Source organism: Argiope bruennichi, chromosome 8, assembly GCF_947563725.1.
Source record: "Argiope bruennichi chromosome 8, qqArgBrue1.1, whole genome shotgun sequence".
Lineage (NCBI taxonomy): Eukaryota > Metazoa > Arthropoda > Arachnida > Araneae > Araneidae > Argiope > Argiope bruennichi.
Genome location: NC_079158.1, coordinates 111,955,944 through 111,977,430, shown reverse-complemented (window position 1 = coordinate 111,977,430; position 21,487 = coordinate 111,955,944). Strand labels below are relative to the sequence as shown.

The following is a 21,487-nucleotide window of genomic DNA, read 5'->3' as shown; positions in this document are numbered from 1 at the left end:
TCTTTAACAGAATGTTGGGATCTTGGAAAATAGGGATTTTTATCCCTTCACTCGTGAGTGTGAGAAAATGCTGAATGTTTCTAGAGAGCGCGTAAAGAATAATGAAATAAAAAGTAGGAATTGGATCAGGAAACATTTTTGAATGATGTTAATAAGCGATAAATTAAGATTAAAATCAAGGAATTAATCAGGATTTAAATTAGATTAAAAAATATCATTATCTATATATATATACACTTAGTAGTTTTCAATGCATGTATAACATAAAATTAAAATTTCTATTATGCATTATTTTATGCGGAGCAAGGACATTTATAAACAAATTTCCCAACACTAAGGGAACAAATATATCAAAAAACAAACAACATTACAGAAAAATATTCTGGAATGGACCATGGATTCTGGTACTCGAAGTACATTTCTTCTATACATAGAAAATGGGTGCTTAAGTGCTACTCACTACGACAACTATTTATACAGTACACTTATTTATGTAATCACAAGTAAAAAATCAGCAAAGAAATTCTCAACATAGAACACTCACCACAGACGTCCAATGAAAAGACATCACGAAATATATACGAGTATTGCCAGATACACGTTTAACACTTGAACTAGTTTCTAGTAAACTTGTTGACAGGTGGCGTGTTGGTTTTAAATCTTTTTTTTTTCCAATGAGAAAAGACCACTTGTTGTATATTGTGTCGCTTAGATAAGGATAAGGTTTTCATCTATTCAGACACATTTTCAATTTTACACCAACTGTTCTTGACAATTCTTGGAAAGTGTTTTGATATTTTTGATAGTCTTCAACTTGTACATCAGTTGATCAACGGATGATATATTATTGGTTGTAATTCTTTTATCCTATATTCTAACATTGATAATACTATTGAAGTATCCACAGATATATTAGAGGTAAAAAGCTGATTTGCAAACATTTTTGTCTAGGCTACAGAAAGTTAACAAATCATCATTATACTTAAACTTTTGAATAAGCCAACATTTGACTTATCATTAACAATCATGGAAGACCAGAAACGACTTTTATGCGCGCAAAAAACATATGCATATAAAAACATTAATATGATATATTTTGAAATATGGATCAAAATAAGTATCATTTGCTTCATTTAAAAAGTTTTACTTACAATTCTATTTTTCTTTCAATTTATTATATTTTTCGCTTCTGCAAAAGCAGAACATAATTTTTTGCAGATTCAAACGATTTTTATATGAAAACATTTAAAACATGTAAAGAAAATAATTCGCATTAATAGAAATAATTTAAATTGCAATGGATTGATTGAAACATGGCATTTGGTTATATTACAGTTAATTGATTGAAATATGTCATTTGGCATTTATTATCGTGAAAATAATATAAAAACTTGATAAAGTTTATATTTTGATAAATGAAACAAAATTTTGGTAGAAAAAACCTGAACGATATGATATTTTTTAATAGTCTTATTGTTAAGGAAAAAATGTTTAATTAATAACCAATAAAATGTTTACATAATTATATACTCTAAATAATAATATAGCCCAGGAAAGAACGTATTAAATTATTTTAAGCAAAAAACACTAGAGATTTTAAATGAATTTTGAATTATGTTTTATAAACTTAAATCTTGAACCATTAGAAAATGGAATTTCAATCCAGGCAAATTTCAATACGAAAAATTACAGCATTAACATTAAACACAATCAAGTAATCATATATTACTGAAAATATAGGATTTTTTTTAACTTAACATTTTACACATTGCATTAAACTCATTTTTAAAAAATCCCAATCATAATTCTTATTTAGAAATAAAAACAAGTTCAATATGTCAACAATCAATAAATTTATACTTCCTTTTTTTAAGAAAATATGAGATATATGTATATTCTAATTTACGAAATAATTTTTCCACTTGCAGAACATATATTTTCAAAAATATCTGCATACTGCTTAATGCAAATTGTATGATTGCTCTTTTTATGTTTATATAAAACAATATGGAAGACAGAAGCAGTCATTGTAGAAGCTGGAAGCACGATATTTTTTCTAACATGGAAGACGATTTAGAATGTAAAGATCTAGAAAGATTTTGCATAATACAAGTTTCATAAAATGTGCATTTTTTTTTCTACAATAATGCTCTTTCAATGGCAGACTTCACTTTTTTTCTTTGCAGTAATCTTTTTCATATTTCGAAGTTAAATATCATCATTCTTCATTGGAAAGCTTGGTATTTATTTCCATTTTCTGAAAGTACATTGGTGAAGCCACTTTCCCTAATGAATATATCTACATCTACTGAAATTCTAACTTGATCTTTTGTTATAATTGGATCAGTAATTAACAATTGCAAATGTCTCATGTCTCACATTATTCACTTCAATTAACAAGAAAATATATTGCTGAATTTAATATTTTGTTTAATTTAAAATATTTCTATTCAAACTGGATATGTCCACTTTTCTAGAAAATGATACTTATATCTTTAGCTTGTGGAATAGCATGTGTCCTTATTTTTTGCATTTAGGTTATTGCTTCAAAATTCTCATCGTACCATTTTTATAACTATCAAATAAATATTTATAGAATCATAATTATATGTAATACTTATACAAGTTTTTGATTAAGCATAACTTGGCCCTGAAATTTTCAGGGACAGTTGTTGCATATACGGAAGACACAAATATACACAACAACAACAACACTGGAAGACAATTATCACGTAGAATTATTAAACCTTGTAGCACCACACTACGACTAGAAAATTATCCAATCATTTTGGATATGTATTTAAAATCAAATTGAATTATTTTTTGTTTATTACCTACATAATTTATCATTAATATTATCATCCAAGGAGATGCCCTTGGTTCTTCTGGAAGCAGTTGAATTTTTTCCGGAAACCTCTTTGTTTCCAGAATATTCATGAAACATTCATATAATTCTAGGTTTAACTAAATAGTAAATTTCAATTAAATTTAAAGTCTCACGAAACCTTTCAAGTCGGTCTAATCTGAGGATATGGTAAAGGAATGTGATATGCAGCCACAAGTGCTTTGGCCGAAGAGTAGATTCCAACTACACCGCAACAGACCCCCATACATATGATGGAAGTCTCCCAAGCAACTTCGCATCTGGTCATGTCGTTCCGCTTGAGTTTCATATGAAAGTAGCAAGGCCACACGAAGGACAGCATGGTGCCAGTGAAACTGCCAATCAGTCCCATCAAGATAGCAAAATGTGGGATGGTGATGGCCAGCAGCATGGTGACGATAACCAATAAAACTCTCAAAGCCACTGCCCAGATCCGGAGCTCACCATCTTGGGCTAGACAGGAGGGGAATTTCGTCTTCGGTGGGCCTTGGAACAGGGCTGATTCCAGGAGATTCGCTGCTGCGAAGTAAGGAAGAGGATACGACAGTAGAGCCTTTATCACAAGGATCAAGTTGACAATTATCTTGAAGCCTTTGGTGGGCAGGTTGTTGGTGATGACCTCTTGTGTTTCTTCGCCGAAAGTCAGAAACGCCAGCCACGCAAAACCCCCTTTGAAGGCTGCTGCTGCGATGTGACTCCAGTCCAACATGCAGTGGAACTTGGATCGGTCTTTCATGTTGCCCTCCAAACTTGGCAAGAAGATCTGCGACGTATAGCTGAAGACCACGATTCCCAAGGTGACTGGGAACATGGCTCCATCGATGGAGAAGGTGACTTTAGACCATTGCCACTCGGGTGCTTTAATCAGACAAAACCCGAGGATAATGACATTAATCAACAGGTGGGCCATTGTGCACCAGAAACTCAACCAGGAGACGGCAGTCAACTTCTTCAGAAACGCGCAAGGGAGTAGAAACATGGTAGATATCATCATCCAAGATCGTTGATCGATGGGGCCTTCCGGGAACGATCCAATCATGAGATCCCCGCACAGGACTACGTATAGGATACAAGTCATGAGGAGTTCAATGATCTGAGCTATGTTGACGATTTTTCCGCCGTACCGCTCGCCAAGGCAGCACTTTGCGATGTCGACGTAGCTGTCTCGGACTCTTTCCATCTCGCCGCGGTCGTTCAGCTCGTAGAGGCAAGCAACAAGGATTTTTCCGGTGTGGCAACAGATGTAGGCAACAAAGCATAGCGAGAAGACTGCCCAGTAACCACCATAGAGCACTGCATAAGGTAGACTCACGATAAACATTCCCTATAAAATAAATAAATATAATGAATAAGAAAGATAGGCAAACAAAATTTGGCTTCATTCTTAAACAAATTAGCACAAAACTGAAATTATAAAAGTAAGATAAAATTTCTCTATGAATAAGAATTCTCTCTGCCAGAAGCTTGAGCTCTATTAGTATGACAGTTTTTTAACACAGCATTTCAAATAGATAAATGAGCTGGACTGTGCAAAATGTTAATTTAATGGAATATTAAATCTCTCAACAATTCTAAGCATTGATTAGAATTATGATCAATTTAAAAATCTATGGCATTATTAATTTATGCCATTTCAACGAATTTTTTGAAATGAATAACGGATATATTATAAAAAAGAGGTAATTTCTTGAGAGTATTCGTTTCATTTGCTATTATAAAATTAAAGCCAATGGGATTGGTCTCCTCCAAACTTTCTTGCGTATTCTCTAATAAAGGTGAATTTGTGTTTTAAAGGAGTTTTCGCCAACCAATTGAAACCAAAATTTGACACAAAACTGCAATTGCACTCACAAAATCATATACTAAAATTTATTATAGTTAAGTCATTGCCTTTTTGCTTTTACATGTTTCTGAAAATACAGATGTACAGACAATCAATCCCTCTTTGGATTTGGCTCAAAAATTCATAAAAATCTTTATTATAAATGTTAAATATGTGTACTGAATTTTAACCATCCAGTCTCCTTTGTTTTGCAGCTATCATGTTAACTTGTACTTGAAAATCCGAACAGTCAGGCTTTTTCTGGATGGATTTTACTCAAAATGTGTTAGAAATTTAAAAAAATCCATGTAAAGCCCGTATGCCCGTATTTCATGCGTTTAGCCTAAAGTGTTTTGGAATTCTCTTTGTCACAGGCATACAGACTTAATGTCAAAATTATGTTTCTTGAACTCAGAGAGGTCTAAAACTTGGAAATTCGTTAAATATCTTAATTTTAAGGATCGTTTTTTTAATGATTACAATACCTTCTCTGTGCTTCATATACTAGAATGTAAAAAATAAATAAATAAATAAAGGTATTCGCTATACGTTTTCTCCAAAGAATTTAATGATTTTTAATTTCTCACAATATTAAATTTAGATTTTACCAAAACAGATGTTTTTACATTATTTAATAACAGTATTTTTTACATTTTTCGTTATATATTTATTTTATTAAGTAAATAACAGAGGCTTAGATTTTTTTTCTGAATCGAATTTTATAGTTATAAACAATTATTCATATATTACTAATTATGTGGTTCTTAAACATTATTTTTATACATAAGCTTGAAAAAGAAGTTTGATTTAACTCTTTTCTAATACTTTATTTTAAAAGTTTATAATTATAATGTGAGATAATCGTACAATATTACATGCTAATATTATTTATCAAGTCTTATTTAAAGAGATATAATATTTTTCCCATTAAATGAAAATGACAATAAAATTGAATTGATTGCTCGTATTTTAATACGTGACGGAAACCAGACAATTGAACTTAGAGAATAAATAACTCTAGTTTTATCTGATATAAAGTGGAACATGTTTAGATATACGGTGGCTCAAAAAATTGAGAGTACACCTTACTTTTACATCATAAATCCGGCTTTCAATATAAATAACACATTAAAGGGAAGTGCAAACTTGTTTTTATTTTTACACATAACAAATGGTTTAATTTAGAGTAAAAATAAAGAAAAATCAATGAAAAAATGTCTAAATTGAAAATTTTCAGAAGCATTTTAAATAAACATACGCAGAATTTTGCCTCAAAAAATTAAGAATACACCAATGAAACTTTTGCACTATCACGCATAGAAATAAAGTGTCACTATTAAATTGCATGTCTTTTGGCTCTTATAATGGTCTCTAAACGTCATGGTACCGATTTGATCCATTTTTGGTGGTATTTGAAGATATTTTACCCCATTCTTTTTGCACCACTTATTTTAAACGGGTTTTGTTTCTAATTTTGTGTTTTTGAACCCCTATTTCGGATATGGCCCACGAATATTCAATGGAATTGATGTCGGGGTACTGTGGTGGTGGTGTGTAACTGCTATTTACAATGAAAAAGACATCATATTTTGACGTTACGTGGTTTCTGTTTAGGGTCGTTGTCTTACTGGAAAATGAAATTTCCATCTAAACCCAAATTTTTAACACTTTCCTTTAGATTGCTGCGAAGTACATCCAAGTAAACCGTGTCATTTATAATGCCATCTATAAAAATTAAATTTCCTACCCCGGATGAAGCCATGTAACCTCATATCATCAAGGAGTCACCATCATGTTTAACTGTAGGACGTAAATTTTTTGGATACAAAGCAGTATTAGGCTTTCTCCATACAGTAAGATGGTTGTCACTGCCAAAAATGTTGAGGTTTCTTTCATTACTAAGTATAGATTTCTTCCAAAGGTTATTGGTCTTCAATTGATGAGTGTTAGCAAACTTCAAATGCTTTTTCTGAATTTGCAAGCTGATGAACGGTTTCTCTCTAACAATGCTACTCTTATATCCAGCTTGTCTAATGGCATTTCGCACAGTTTCAGCATCTACTCTTCTGCCTATGATTTGAAAAGTTTCTGCAACAAGTTGGATGAACCATATGGTAACAGCAATCTAAAGGAAAGTGTTAAAAATTTCGGTTTAGATGGAAATTCCATTTTCCAGCAGGACAACGACCCCAAATAGAATGCACATAGAGTCAAAATATGATGTCTTTTTCATTGTAAACAACAGTTACACACACCACCACAGTACCCTGACATCAATGCCATTGAATATTCGTGGGGGATACTCGAAAAAGTGGTTCAAAAATACAAAATTAGAAACAAAACCCATTTAAAACAAGTGGTGCAAGAAGAATGGGGTAAAATATCTTCAGATACCACCAAAAAGGGGTCGAATCGGTACCATGGCGTTTAGAGACCATTATAAGAGCCAAAAGACATGCAATTTAATAGTGACACTTTATTTCTATGCGTGATAGTGCAAAAATTTCATTGGTGTATTCTGAATTTTTTGAGGCAAAATTCTGCGTATGTTTATTTAAAAAGCTTCTGAAAATTTTCAATTTAGACATTTTTTCATTGATTTTTCTTTATTTTTACTCTAAATTAAACCATTTGTTATGTGTAAAAATAAAAACAAGTTTGCACTTCCCTTTAATGTGTTATTTATATTGAAAGTCGCATTTATCAAGTAAACGTAAGGTGTACTCTCAATTTTTTGAGCCACTGTATATAAATTTATTTAAGTGCCAATCATTGATGGTTAAACTTGAACTATTTGACTTTCCTTTAAGTTCAATTAGTCTTAAAATGTGAAAAAGTTTTAATTACTTTTTAGATTAAGTGTATAGTAGAGCATTAAAGACATAAGTGAATTAACAACTTAAGATTATTGAGAATTCGACATGGACGTATTTAATTAACAAAAACTATTCAAAAATAAAAACATTTTCTTTTCATTTTTTTATATTTGACTTCCAATTAACTGAAATAAATTCAAATTATATACTATGTTTTAATTTTATATTAACAGAAAATTCAAGAGTCATCAGAAAAGAAATTCAAATAAGATATTATTCATTTCAGCGAAGTTCCACTATATCTTCGTAATGTTAAATTACGTTGCTTAAAAAAGTCTTCTTTGATTTTAATTTAGTCAAATTATCGTCTGCGAAAAGAGCTATCAAGTAAATACGTATTTTGACAGTGTTGTAATAGATAATCAAAATTGTAATTGCGGTTGTGAAAAGGCAATTTAGAATGAATTATTAGATACTCAGACTATTTATAATGATGTTGTCTTCTGAAAAAAAGTCTCATTATTTTTCGAAGTGTAATGTATTACCGTGGTGTTAAAAGAATAAAAGTCTTTGAAATAAAAAAATGTCATGAAAGCTATAAGGGGAAATTTACAAGTTATTTTAGAAATAAAACGAGTAAAAAAAAAATTTTTTTTAAACTTTAATTTGAAAATTCTGTAAATGCATATGAACGCTTGAATTAAAATATTTAAATTAAGCATTGAGAATATGACATTAAACGAAATTAAATGGCGCTAAAAGTAGGCTTTTAATTTTTTAATAAGTATGCGAATTTTTTTTTATATATAAAATTGAGGCTTAATTCAGATTTACTCGTGGTAATAAGGCTTAATTTTTTATTTTTTATTTATATTTATATTTTTGTATCATTTTATATTTCGAAGTTATTTTAGTTCAATCATAAATAATATTTTTTTAAATTAAAGTGCAACAGATTATTTAGATGTAACCGGTCTTGGATATTTGATAGACATTTTTCATAGGTAATAAACTGAGTTATTTTAATATACATGGAAATCTTGTGCTGACACAAAATTAATATCAATAGTGCACAGACGAAAGGAAAAAAAAAAATAAAAAAAAATAAACAAGATTTGAGTCAAATTCGACGGCTCAAATGTCGTTGACTTGAGTATGTTAACTTCTTAAGGAGATTCTTTAAAGAAAATCCATTAGTATTAATTAGTAAAAGAATTTAAAATGCATCAGCAAACTATACTCCTGCATGATGCATTTCTAATTACATTTTTTCTAGTTTATTTATTTATTTCGATAAAGAGAGATATTGGTTGATTTTCGTTCCCAAATAGATTTTGAATTTTTCTTCTAGCTGCTACAAACTGAATATAATCCTTGAGTAATGTAAAACTTCATATCACTTAAAATAATTTTCAATATAATTGCTCATATAACCCAGTCTTTTCTTTAATTTCCTTATTTAATTTTGAAAAATATAGATTTTTACTGAGTTTCAGTTAAAGTTATCCACTTCGTACTAATTTGCTGGCTTAGAAAGTCTTTAATGTTTTAATGGATTTTATAATTTAAGAGGTCTATTTAATCAACCTAACATTGTCTATGTGTATAATTACCATGTCATCGCTTGTTTAACCATTTCTAAGAATATGGAAAATAGACGCACCAATAAATTCATCAATTTTTAAATGTCCGTGATAAGTTAATTTGCCAACTCTGATTGGAGATGCCTTCTCTTAACAAGTTTACAAACTTTTAATAAGCACTTGGAGCATATAATGTGGTTTCTACAATAAAATTAACAATAAATTTTTCGTATTATTATTTTGAGATAGTAATATGCTAACCCCTAACACTGAAAAAGTAATTAGAATTAAGTTTCTAGTCAAATATTTCACTGTACCAAAAACCCAAATATCTTATCTCAAATTATAACGAAGTATTTTTATTAATTAAGCAAATTAATTAAACGATCAAATAAGCTAAATGTTCTTCTCTTCTAAATTATTCCATTTTCCGTAATTACCTAGAAATTTCTATTTTGATATCAAAATAAGTATTCATATTATGAAATTGCCCATTCAAGTTTTCGATCCATTTTTCAGATATATTACCTAAACAAAAATGGCAACTTACCTGTATAGCATTTGTAACATTCCATCCAGCTTGCCATTCGTCAATCTTCGATCCTCCTTTACCACCAAATTCACTTTCGAACTCTCCAGCTGATGCTTTTCTAGGCGGGACGTCAGTATCATAGTCTTCTGTTCCAGCAATTCTTGGGGCACCGCCATCCTCAGTGCCCTCGTAATGGCGATAAGAGGCCATCTCTGTGTCGGATTTGCCTTGGCCATGCTTGGCGAAATGGTCCAGTTCTGTCCTCTCCCCACAAGAGCCAGGCAAGTGAGATCGGATGGTTTGCCAAATATTAAAAAAATAGTACGCCATTTTCAAACGCTTCAGTTATGTAACTGGCCTTGAAGATGTATGTTGTTCCTTTCAGAGGTCAAAGATTTGGAACATAGTATTTGACTAATTTCTGCTGATGCATTATTGCCTATTCAGTTGCCAGTTTAATACAACGAGGATATAGATGAACATTAAGACACCTCCACTTATGAGCATCAGACGATAGAACGATCTATATTTTTTAGGAAGCTTCACTTTTTTGCCACAGAGTTTGATTTTTTTATTCCACTTCGAGATAACCATTTGTATGAAGCATTATATTTAAACTTCAAAAGTGAAGTACAGCTTCAAAATCTTTTAAAAATTTATCAATTTTTGTTCTTTGGAAGACATAGAATAATTATGTAGTGGAAGACATAGATTGGTGTACATGGATTTATTTCAAAGAGGAATCAGGTGGAATAAAGTCGTCGCCAAAAATAAGATCTGCTTTTCAAGCAAATTCCTGCATCTAAAATTTGCCAAAGGATCCAACTGATGAAGTTGCAGCCTTTTGTATTGTGCTTTTATTATGGCTTGGATTAAATTTATATCCAGCTTGATACAAGATCATAAAACTTCTTTTCTAACTAATAAATTTGTATTTGTGCTTTCCAAAAAAGACTTTAAGGAAATGGAAGACTTTTTTTTCTGTATAATTGGTTCTCCTAGCAGCCTTTATTTAGCTGTTAAAGATGTTGTATAGATGTTCTCGTGTTTTTGGCTTCATTTTTCCTGGGAAAAAAATCAAATATCGTCATTTCACACATTAATATTAATACTAATTTGAAGAACAAATATTTAACAGAAAAAACAAACAAATTAAAATTGATATTACTATAAAGCTACTTTTCTGAATTTTAAAAACAGTGCAGAAATATTTTTTGCAATGATTTGATCATAAATTATCACTAAAAATTTATGATCCTTATTTGATTATAAGTTATGTAAAATGTATAACAGTTCTCCAGTTTTCTCCCTTCAGAAAGTCGTCGACATTTTTTGAAAGCTCAACTAAACCTTCTAAGTGCTAAAAAACATGGCTGCCAAATTTCGTTTAACTCGGTCAAAGGTTTGAGAATTGTGCAAGATTCAAATGAATAAACTTCAATTATATATATTTATATTAGAATAGAATGTTCTATTAGGGTAAAATAATTTCCAGAAATGTCCTATAGAATGTGTCAGAGTTCTTACATTTATAGTTTTCATCTTGATACCAACACAAGAGATGGCCTTTAAGGAACGTGATGACTTTTCCGTCTCCATGTGGAAGTGGAGTTAATATAACTATTCAATAGACTTTTTCTTGTGTTATGAAATTTAGTATGACAAACAGTGATCAAATGTTAAATAGTGCTTTGATTATGAAAAACAACTCCCGAATTAAAAAAAAAAAAAAAACTATCGAAACTAAATTTATTTCTCAGAGACAAATTATCCTTTGTTGGGAACCCTTAAATAATGTACATTTGCTTCCTTTCTCCTTTGCCTTTCTAAACTTTTATAGATTTTAAGGCTAAATCCTAGGGACGGGTACTGCCAAATTTGGCTTCAAACTTTAAAGTTAAAGTCGCCAAAATAGTCATAATATTGAGAAATAAAATTCTGAAGATTACATCGTCCGCGAGGCTTGGCGAGAAAAATTTGGCGGAATATCGCCAAATGGTACCCGTCTCTAGAACTGTACCGATTTTAATATAAGCAGCTTTTAAGCAATTGTTATTATAACAAATTAAAATAATAAAGTGTTTCATTACCAATCACTCTCAAGCGAGTTATTTGCAGTGTGTCCCATAGAAAAAATATTTCAACATTTAAATTTTGAAACAATTTTATGCAAAATGGCAAAAAATTATAAAACTTTTTTAATACTTTCAAAATTTTACTAGAGCAATTGATGTTAGTGAGTCAGCCAGCTGTTTGTAAAACAATTAGACTACGGTATTAGCTAATTTAAATATATGACAAAGTCTTGAAGTAGGGTTTTAAAATTTAAACTGTACTTGATTTTAATTTCAGTATGTTCGAGTACACGGCCCTTGTAAATCAAATTAAAGCATAAAATTAAATTATTCTAAAAATACACTGCCATAAAAAATATACTGCCATCACAGGATTCCCCAGGCAGATGCCTATCTTGCCTATTTGGTAATCTATCCCTGCCTCCATTTATCTTGAATAAAATATATTGAAATCAGAAAATAGAGATTAATGAAAATAAACATTTGACCAATAAATTCCTTGAAGGTTTCAAAAGTTTTGCAATGAGACAAAACACAATAACGTATTTTGATTACAAAAGTGCTTCTAATTATGAACTAGACGCCTTTGGTGACCGACTAATTGCCTAGAATGCTGGTTGCCTTTAATTAATCTTTCTTAAACACAGATAGATTTTGTTCATTCTTTCAACAAAGTATTTTAAGTATCAAATTATTTTAGACAGTAAAGCCATGTAAAATTAATAGGCTTAAACATGTTTATTTATTTTGTACATGAACCTTCCTTACGAAATCACGTTCCATGACATCATAAGGCTTTTAAAAACTCAAGTATATGAATAATATATCATCTAATTGCCCATTGTCTTTCGAGATGTTCAAAATTCATATTTTTTAATTAATCATGTAAAAATTACAAATTTTCGACGGAATTTTGCTTTTCTATCTTTTAATACTGACAGAAAATCTTATGGTTAAATATCCGATAAAAAATGAAATCTGTTTGAAAGTTATTAAAATAAAGTAAAATAATTTTTTAAAAGATTTTTTTATAAGTTGCAAGATAAAAAAAAGATAAATTTCATCGCAACTTGTTTGATATTATTAAACGACAGCTTTAAAATTTTAAAATAACATGAGAAATGTTTTTATGCAATAATATTTGCGGATATTATCATGGAAATTTCTCAAAAAATAGCTCAATTTTTAATTAATTAATATTACAAAAAAAATCGCTCCGAGGTACATGCGCCTACTTTTTAAAAATACATTTATGCTTTATTTGGTAAGGTCAAATAGTCTAGCCTGTAGAGTCAGCAGACAGACAGAGAGACAGACACATTCATACATACATATATATTCTTCTTTAATATATATGGACATTCAAATGATAGAGCTATATAATAAATTTATTTTGGAACATATCCAACGCTTACATAGTTATTAAAAAAATTAAGAAGTTTTTTGCTGACTGATAATACTTCAAAAAAATTTTTACAGGAAATATACTGAAACATTTTACTTGAAAGTTATTTATTTGTTGTAATATTTGTTACTTAAAAAATTCTTAAATAGAAACTAAATTAACATAAATCAAAAGAAATATGTGCTTTTATACTATGTAAAGGGGGGGGGGATGTTTGCATTGCCAGTAAACTCTTACTCTTTTATTCCGGTCTTGGTTATAGCTGATATGTTAGAGTCATGTTTGCATTAGCTACATCAGGGCAAGTGCATGATTTTCAAGAGTAGATTCTTTAAAAACAATGAGTTGAATATTATCTTACCTCAGTTTATAAATCTTTAAAATTTATTCAAAGAATTTTTCACTCTAGTTGCACTTTTAATTTTCCTTAAATATTTATGTTTAATTTCTCTAAAATTGAATTAAGCTGAGCTAATGGTATAATTAAATGAAGTAGGAAAATCAGACGTGCTGAAAAAGGTTTTTTTTTTTTTTTTTTTTTTTTTTTTTTTTTTTTTTTTTTAACTAAAGAGAATGAAGGGCATTAGCTTAGTCATTGTAAACATAAAAATAACGAAATATTTTTACCAGAAGAAATGTAATCTCTAAGCTAGCGTATAGCTTACTATATTATATTCTTTTCTTTTCAAAAAAATTTTTATCATATAGGAATCAGATGTTTTGGGAATTAATGACACATAAGTTTGTCTTCAAATGAAAAGATCAAACATATACCATTGTGATACAAAAACGTATTTATTTGGCAACAGCTAGTTCATATTAAAATTAATTTTTCAAAAGGAATTTGTGAGAATTTGGAATGTTGTCATGGAACGCTGGTGAAAGAGAAACTAGACCTTGTTTGACTTGTTTCACATGGTGCATGGTTAAATTTACGAAGAAGAGATTTATGGAGAAATAAATTATTAACAAGAGTTTCAGGATATCAGTTTAAGATTTGAATAAAGTACATGACGCTAAAAAAAACATGCATTTCTTATTTCGTCCAATTTATTAAGCGATATAAGTACTGATTATACGATAATAATAAAATTAACGAAAAACAATTTCATGCCTAAAGAAAAAGACTTCAAAATATTATTTCCGTTGCCACTAATGAAGACTGAATGATAACAGGAAAAGATGATCCATTGGAACTATTATAATTTATTCAAAATTATACAGTTGAAAACTCATATCAATATTGAGTTTTCAACATCAGTTCATTTAAGATTTTCTTTAACAGCTAGCTGTCTTTGGAGGCTAGACGGTTCGCTGGGGATATTGGTTACATTTAATTTCAGTTAAATCGCTTAGACATAACTTCATAATTCCGTCAAATTATCAGACATTAAAGCAATGTTATTTTAATAGTCTTATATTGTTACTATTAGATTATTGTTAAAAAAGCATTTTTAAAAATTAGGCAAAATCTGTGCGACTATTAAGTTTCTACAATTAAAAAGATATTTTTTTTAAACTTTAAAACTTCGTAAAAACTATTTTTGTGCAATACTCTTCACGCAAATTATCGTGAAAAATCCCCCAACTTTAATTTAATTTTTAATTAATCACAATTCTAAAAAAAAATTTGAAAAATTTCTCTGATGTGTACGTTTCCACCCTCTACGGCTTGCCAAATTTAATAGCTACAAATCAGTATGATCTGCAGAACACATCAACACGCACATACACGCACGCACATGTTCGTCTTTATTAGTAGTAGAAACTGTTGTCGCTGCTGCAAGCTGTGAAAATAGCATTGATTAAAAATTATCTGAGATAATCTATGTGCAACTTACGACTGTTATATTTTTCAATATTAAGCAGTGAATATAAGTTAATATATGAAATGCATTTCATACTTATTATCAATGATTTTAGAAATAAAAAGAAAGAAAATTAATATTGTCATTAAAAATAAAAAGTTTTTTTCCTCTAAATTTATTATCTTTATATAAAGATAGGTATGCCTAACTAGCTTGTAAAAGAAAGAGGATACATTATAAGATATCGCAGGTGGAAAACGTTCGACTTTCGCTGTTGAATTCAGCTTACTGTTTTTTTCATTTCAAAACTATTTTAAAGAAATCATAACCTTTTTATTTTTGATAAGACAGTATTAAAAGAAATTTTTGTATTTCATTTCATTAAAATTTTTATATCTAAGAGATTTATCTGCTCAATAAACTTCATGAGTCTTAATTTGTTTCACTTCATTCATCTACTTAGATGCATCTGATCTGGATTTTGAAAGGAATTATTTATTGCTTAAACTTGAGAAGATTTTTTTTAAATAGTATCTGTCCATAGAGCATTTTGTTGAATAAGAATTATCAATTTTTTTATAAGAACTTTTAACCTTCTTGAGTATTATATAATTCTAATTATCAATTTTGGATTGTTATTGAACTATTTTGTTATTTTTAAAAAATTTGAAATATACTTTTCATTAATATAAAGATAATATAAAATACAGATCTTACAGTACAGATATACACAGATTTTTTTTATTATAAAGTAAATCAGAGCTATATATATATATATATATATATATATATATAATCATAGAATTTATATCGATTTCATGTAGTCATGAATTTATTTATGTAGAAGAAAATGTACTTGATATCGTCGCAGCACGTGAAAATATAAATGTTAAAAAAGGAAAAGAATTTATAAAAAGAACTGTTCAGAAATTAAGAGTTATAAAATTCTTTTCAAAATTCTCTTATAACAGTTTAAGTATTTTATTTCTATTTTAGAATAATTTTATAGAACAAATTATATCGGACAAAGTATTATTATCATTAAAAAATTAGATTTTGAAAATAAAATTCGATTATATCTTATTGAATAAATTATATTTCGAGAAAAAAATTAGATTAGATCTTGAGAATAAAATTGGACTAGCTCTAATTAAAATTAGATTAGCTCTAATTAATATTGCATCTTGATTTGGTAAATTCTCCAGTTTTGAGACTGTCTAAAAAAGTGATTTATCAAATAATATCTGTGTTGCCAACTATCTATTTATAAATGAACATAATAACTCAACATCACTATAAAATTTGGCGCACGGCCTGAATTCAAAAAATGCAGATCTGTACATTTTTAACAAAAAAAAGGAAAAATACTTTTGAAAGCTACATGAAAATTAATTTTCTTCACTGCTGTTTGAAACTGAACAGAAAAAACACTATATTCTGTTATTTGTTTTTAACCATGCACTCGGTATTCGTATTATATGATCATAGCGTTATGGTGATATCATTTATTGAATTTAAATCCCCCATTGCCATTCACACCCAAGAAAACCATCATAAAAATTTTAGTTATTGCTTTTACATATATGAGAGAGAAAATCTAAAAATATTTAATATAATTAATAGTACACAAGTTTCCACGTTTAGAATTAAAACTAAAACTTCAACAATCAAACCCAATACTTCAAAGAAAATGTCATAAAAAATAAATATTTTTTATTTCGAATTTTAGCTATGAAAAAATCGTTTTCCCCGAATTAAAGTTAAATTTATTTAAATTTTAAAAAAATCATTTTCTTCGAATGAAAGTTAAATTTATTTAATTTAAAAAATTGTTTTCTTCGAATGAAAGTTACATTTATTTAATTTAAAAAATCGTTTTCTTCGAATAAAAGTTATATTTATTTAAATTATCGTTAAAAACATCAAAATAGAAAATTAAAAATAAAGAATATTATCATACTGTAAATGGAAAAATATTTCATATATTTAATAGTTTGTAAATTCCCCCACTTAGAATTAAATATGAAACTTCAATAGAAAAGTACTACCGCAAACAAAATGATTTCGTAAAATAAATAATTTTATTTTGAATCATAGTTATGGAAAATCGTTTTCTTTGAATGAAAGATAAATTTGTTTAAATTATCGCCAGAAAACATCAAAATTAAGCTGTAAAAAAAAACAATTTCAAAGTTAATTTTCTGAATGCATCTACTATATTTCTGAGTCAAAGCTTCTTTCGTGACAGAATTAGTTGTTCAGCACATACGCAGGTAAAACTATTTTTAATCACATAAAATGGATTTACAAAACAAATTGGTGAAGAAGGTGACTAATGATGTTATAAAATATGAAAATAGAATTATTTTTATATTTCATCCAACTTCTCATTGTTAAATCGAATCATTTTGGAGATAGTTTAAATGCTATCTTAGTGTTTTACTCAATCTCTAAATGGTAAATCAAATAATTTTATTGCAAACCAAAATGCAATTTAAGCAATTTCTTAGTGTTAAATTAACTAATTTTAAAGGGGGTTTAGAGGTTCTTTTAGCAATTTAATTAATCTCATAGTGTTAAATAAAATAATTTAATCAACAATAAATTTCCCACTAATTTATTGAGTGTTTTATTACTGCACTGTAAAAAACTGTTTTAAAGAAAGGGTCTCATTTATAAAAAATTATTCTCTTTTATTCTTTTTGCTATATTAGACAGTTATTAACACAATTAGATAAAGAAGTTTAATTAAATTCTTCCTAATAATTCGTAATAAACTTCACCTTAGATTACAATTTAAAAAATCAGAGATGCTTTAATTTGCATTATATATTAGATAAATATATTATATATTAGATAAGGAAGTTTAATCAAATTCTTCCTAATAATTCGTAATAAACTGCACCTTAGATTATAGCTTAAAAAATGAGAGATGTTTTAAGTTACATTCTATACTAGATAAATATATTATATATTGGATAAAGAAGTTTAATTAAATTCTTTCTGATAATTCGTAATAAACTTCACCTTAGGTTATAGTTTTAAAAAATCAAATATGTTTTAATTTGCATTATATATTAGATAAATATATTATATATTAGATAAGGAAGTTTAATCAAATTCTTCCTAATAATTCGCAATAAACTGCACCTTAGATTATAGCTTAAAAAATGAGAGATGTTTTAAGTTACACTCTATACTAGATAAATATATTATATATTGGATAAAGAAGTTTAATTAAATTCTTTCTGATAATTCGTAATAAACTTCACCTTAGGTTATAGTTTTAAAAAATCAAATATATTTTAAGTTACATTACATACCCAAGATTTTAGCTTTGAAATATATTCATGCTTTAATACGAATAGTAAAGCTCGAATCAATATTTTTTTAAATTTATTTTCATGTAAAGCAAATTATGCCAAGCATTTTCATGTAAAATTTTAATTTTTAGATTTATATAAATAGTTGTCAAGATTTTTTTTTTTTTTCAAAAAATATTTCTGGAAATAATTTTACTCGAATTTTGGTTTCAAAGTATAGGGAACAATTGAGACAATTTTTATAATTAAGAAAAAAAAAATTTCAGATTTAAAGTCTGAAAGCATTTTCTGCTGATGTTTTGTAACAAAGAATTTGTTTTTGAAAACTTTGAGCACTCTCGAAATATTCAAAGTAAATTCCAGTAAAATAAAAAAATGTATATTTTTAATCCATGCAGCTTACAATTTGTGCAAAACTGAGAATTAACGAAAATAAAAAAAAAATCTTTGAATATACATTCTTTAGCATATAATGAATTGAAATTTTTCTGAAATGTATTAAACACCATTTGAGAAAACAAATTTATGAAGCGTAAAATAAAATCCATCTATCTACTCTGATTCAAAATTTTCAGAATATTTGAGTAGCTTTTCAAATTTGAATTCATTTTCAAAAGATTTTGGAAATTTAAAAAACTAAACCCTTTTTAAAATCGCATTTAAATGAATGAAAATACAAAGGTTCGAAATATTGAAATATCTGTGGAAAAATTGAAGATTTCTTTATAGTTAAATATGGGCGAATTAGATTATAAACGGTAAAAATAGAGCTGAGACTGCATTAAGTATGAAGCTTTCAAATCAACAACAACAAAAAAAAATGATGTAAAAGACAAAACATATTAATGTAATTTACAAATAAATTATTTTATAATATAAAAATTAAGAGTTTTATGAATGAAATGAATAAAGATTTTTATGTTGTTGTTTTTTATTTTTAGGTTTTTGTTATTTTTATTAGAATTTTTAAAGAGATGAACATTTATTTTAATATAGTCTCTAAAATTTCTTATTTACTGAGCAGGTTTTAGATTTTTTTTCTCTTGATTAAAAGCCTTTAAATAAGCTTTAGAATTTTTTTTCTCTTGCTGAAAAGCCTCTAAACAGACTTTGAATTTTTTTTTTATTTACTTGTAAAGCTTTAAAATTCCTTATTTGCTTAGAAAATTATGAATAGACTTTAAAATGTTTGCAATTGTTATTTTCGTTTGACCTTTTCTCTGAGAAAGTCATTTATTTTGCTTGACACAAATGAAATAGAATAAAATAAATTATTTAGAATTGCATTCCAATATCTTGTGAGATGAAAAGATTACAATGCCTTAAGTTCTTAGCAATTATGCTTTATTTTTTTAAAATAATAACAATAACTTTAAGTTATCAAAAAATATTTTCTTTCAGAAAGGAAGTTATGTTTAAATTCTAAAAATTAGTATACTATTTGTTTTTAAAATTGAAGAGTGCTAAAGAGGAAAAAATGAAAGCAAATGCTTCTTTCTACAGCTACCTAGACCTTAACCCTAAACCGTTAAAAAACGATATAAAACCTTAAATAGTCCTAACCGGCTATGATGTATTTCAATGTCAAATGAAACATTTTTGGTACATTTTTCTATTCTACATTCTTTTGGAACATTGCAAAGATTATTTTCATTCCTACACACAAAATACTTAGAAATGCAAAAATCGTTTTCACAATAAGACTAAAACAAAATTTGAAGATTCGCCTTTTTTGAAAAATTCGAACTTTACCTTGTGAAGGCCGCCATATCTGCTCCGCGCCCATCTTCATCCGGGAACACCGGGTGGACCTGAGAACCCCCTGAATGTTCGAAAATTCCGATGCGGAAGATGCAGGGCCGCGCATGACAGGCAGGGGTGCATGGGGCATCCCTGAATTGGGAGCACGCATGCGCATCTCGCTTGCTCCTGCAGTTCCCGGTGATTCTTTCATACTCATCCATTTCGGAGCCCTAACGATCCGATGGAAGGGTTAGCGGGAAACGACACGCCAAACGATACCACGAGAATCGTTTGCTACAACTTGGTGGAAAAGAATTTTTTTCCCTTCCTATGGGTTATTCCCCTTGCTGTTCCAGTAAATGTCAAGGGTTAATTTCTGGTAATGAATTATTAATGAATCGTCTGAAAATTTTCAATAAGAGAGAAAAGATTCAATCTTCCGAAACTATTGTATTTTACAAAATAGAGTAAAGACTGATTGGATTTTGGTATTTTATGATCCAAGGCAAAATGGTGCACCTTAATTTTAATTCTTTCTGCCGCGTATATGATTCGACTTAAACATTCTCAATTCTAAAAAACAGGTTTATTACTTTTCTATCAGAATGCAGACGATTATTAAAAACGTAAACGAATTCTTGTAAACAGTAGTTCAATTTGAATTATTATTTTTTAAGTAAAGATACTTGCAATGCAAAATTTAAAATTGTTTTTTTTAATCAATAAAAAGATATCACTGCTTTTTAATATATATATATATTCGTTCATCTATTCATTCTTTTGATCATTTGAGTGAATATAAATAAGGTACATGACTACGTTCCTAATGAATTTTTTGAAAAATGACCAATCCGTTGAATATTTGGGTAAAAAAAGATTGAAAAAATTTATAAAGCCAAAATATACCAGTTAAATGGCAAAAGTTTTTAAAAATCGGAAAAAAAAAATTGCTTTTTTTTTTCTAAGAAGAGGTATAAAGAAAAAATCTTCTAGTTTAGAGGTTTATCAAATGATTTGCTTAAAAATTTGCAGATAGCTTAAGAAACATATTATCTAGCTCCTGAATTAAAAAATAAGATGTGCTTCAGTTGATTCTTCGAATATTGTTAGACTGATAAACAACACGAAATATTTAACATTTTTTTAACATAGTGAAGCACTAAAACAACTATAAAATATTTTCAAATGAATAGATTCTTTATTCTCCAATTCAGAAACTGTAGAAAATATTGAAAAATTATTACACCAAATTTGAGCAAGAAATATGCATTAGATTTTAATTTATGAAGTGTTTCGTGTGAAAATTTTATCAAAGATTAGAATTTGAGAAAATATTATCTAAAGATGTAAAACAGCATTAAAACGTAATTAAACACAAATATAAAAATAAGAGTCATTTCCCAAAAAATAGACTTAGAAACAAAATTCCAACAGTTTTATAAAGAAACCTGTTCAAACATTAAAAACATTAAATAAAAAATATTTCTTACTTTCAT

The 21,487-nt window shown here is 28.2% G+C and overlaps 1 protein-coding gene across 1 annotated transcript; it reads right to left on the bottom strand.

Moving 5' to 3' along the window:
• Positions 1-2,681: 2,681 nt before the first annotated feature.
• LOC129981457 (vesicular inhibitory amino acid transporter-like) lies at positions 2,682-20,064 on the bottom strand. The gene is made up of 3 exons (XM_056092302.1): positions 20,001-20,064; positions 9,656-10,702; positions 2,682-4,208 (listed from the first exon to the last, which is right to left on the bottom strand). The coding sequence occupies exons 2-3, from the start codon at positions 9,965-9,967 to the stop codon at positions 3,009-3,011; spliced, it is 1,512 nt and encodes a 503-aa protein (XP_055948277.1). The 5' UTR covers positions 9,968-10,702; positions 20,001-20,064; the 3' UTR covers positions 2,682-3,008.
• Positions 20,065-21,487: the final 1,423 nt, after the last annotated feature.

What these genes read in the sequence shown, in the direction of transcription:
- LOC129981457 (XM_056092302.1), bottom strand. Translation starts at nt 9,967, where the DNA reads ATGGCGTACTATTTTTTTAATATTTGGCAAACCATCCGATCTCACTTG. An exon ending in ATGTTACAAATGCTATACAG is followed by an intron (nt 4,209 to 9,655) that starts GTAAGTTGCCAT and finishes TTTATTTTATAG; the next exon opens with GGAATGTTTATCGTGAGTCT.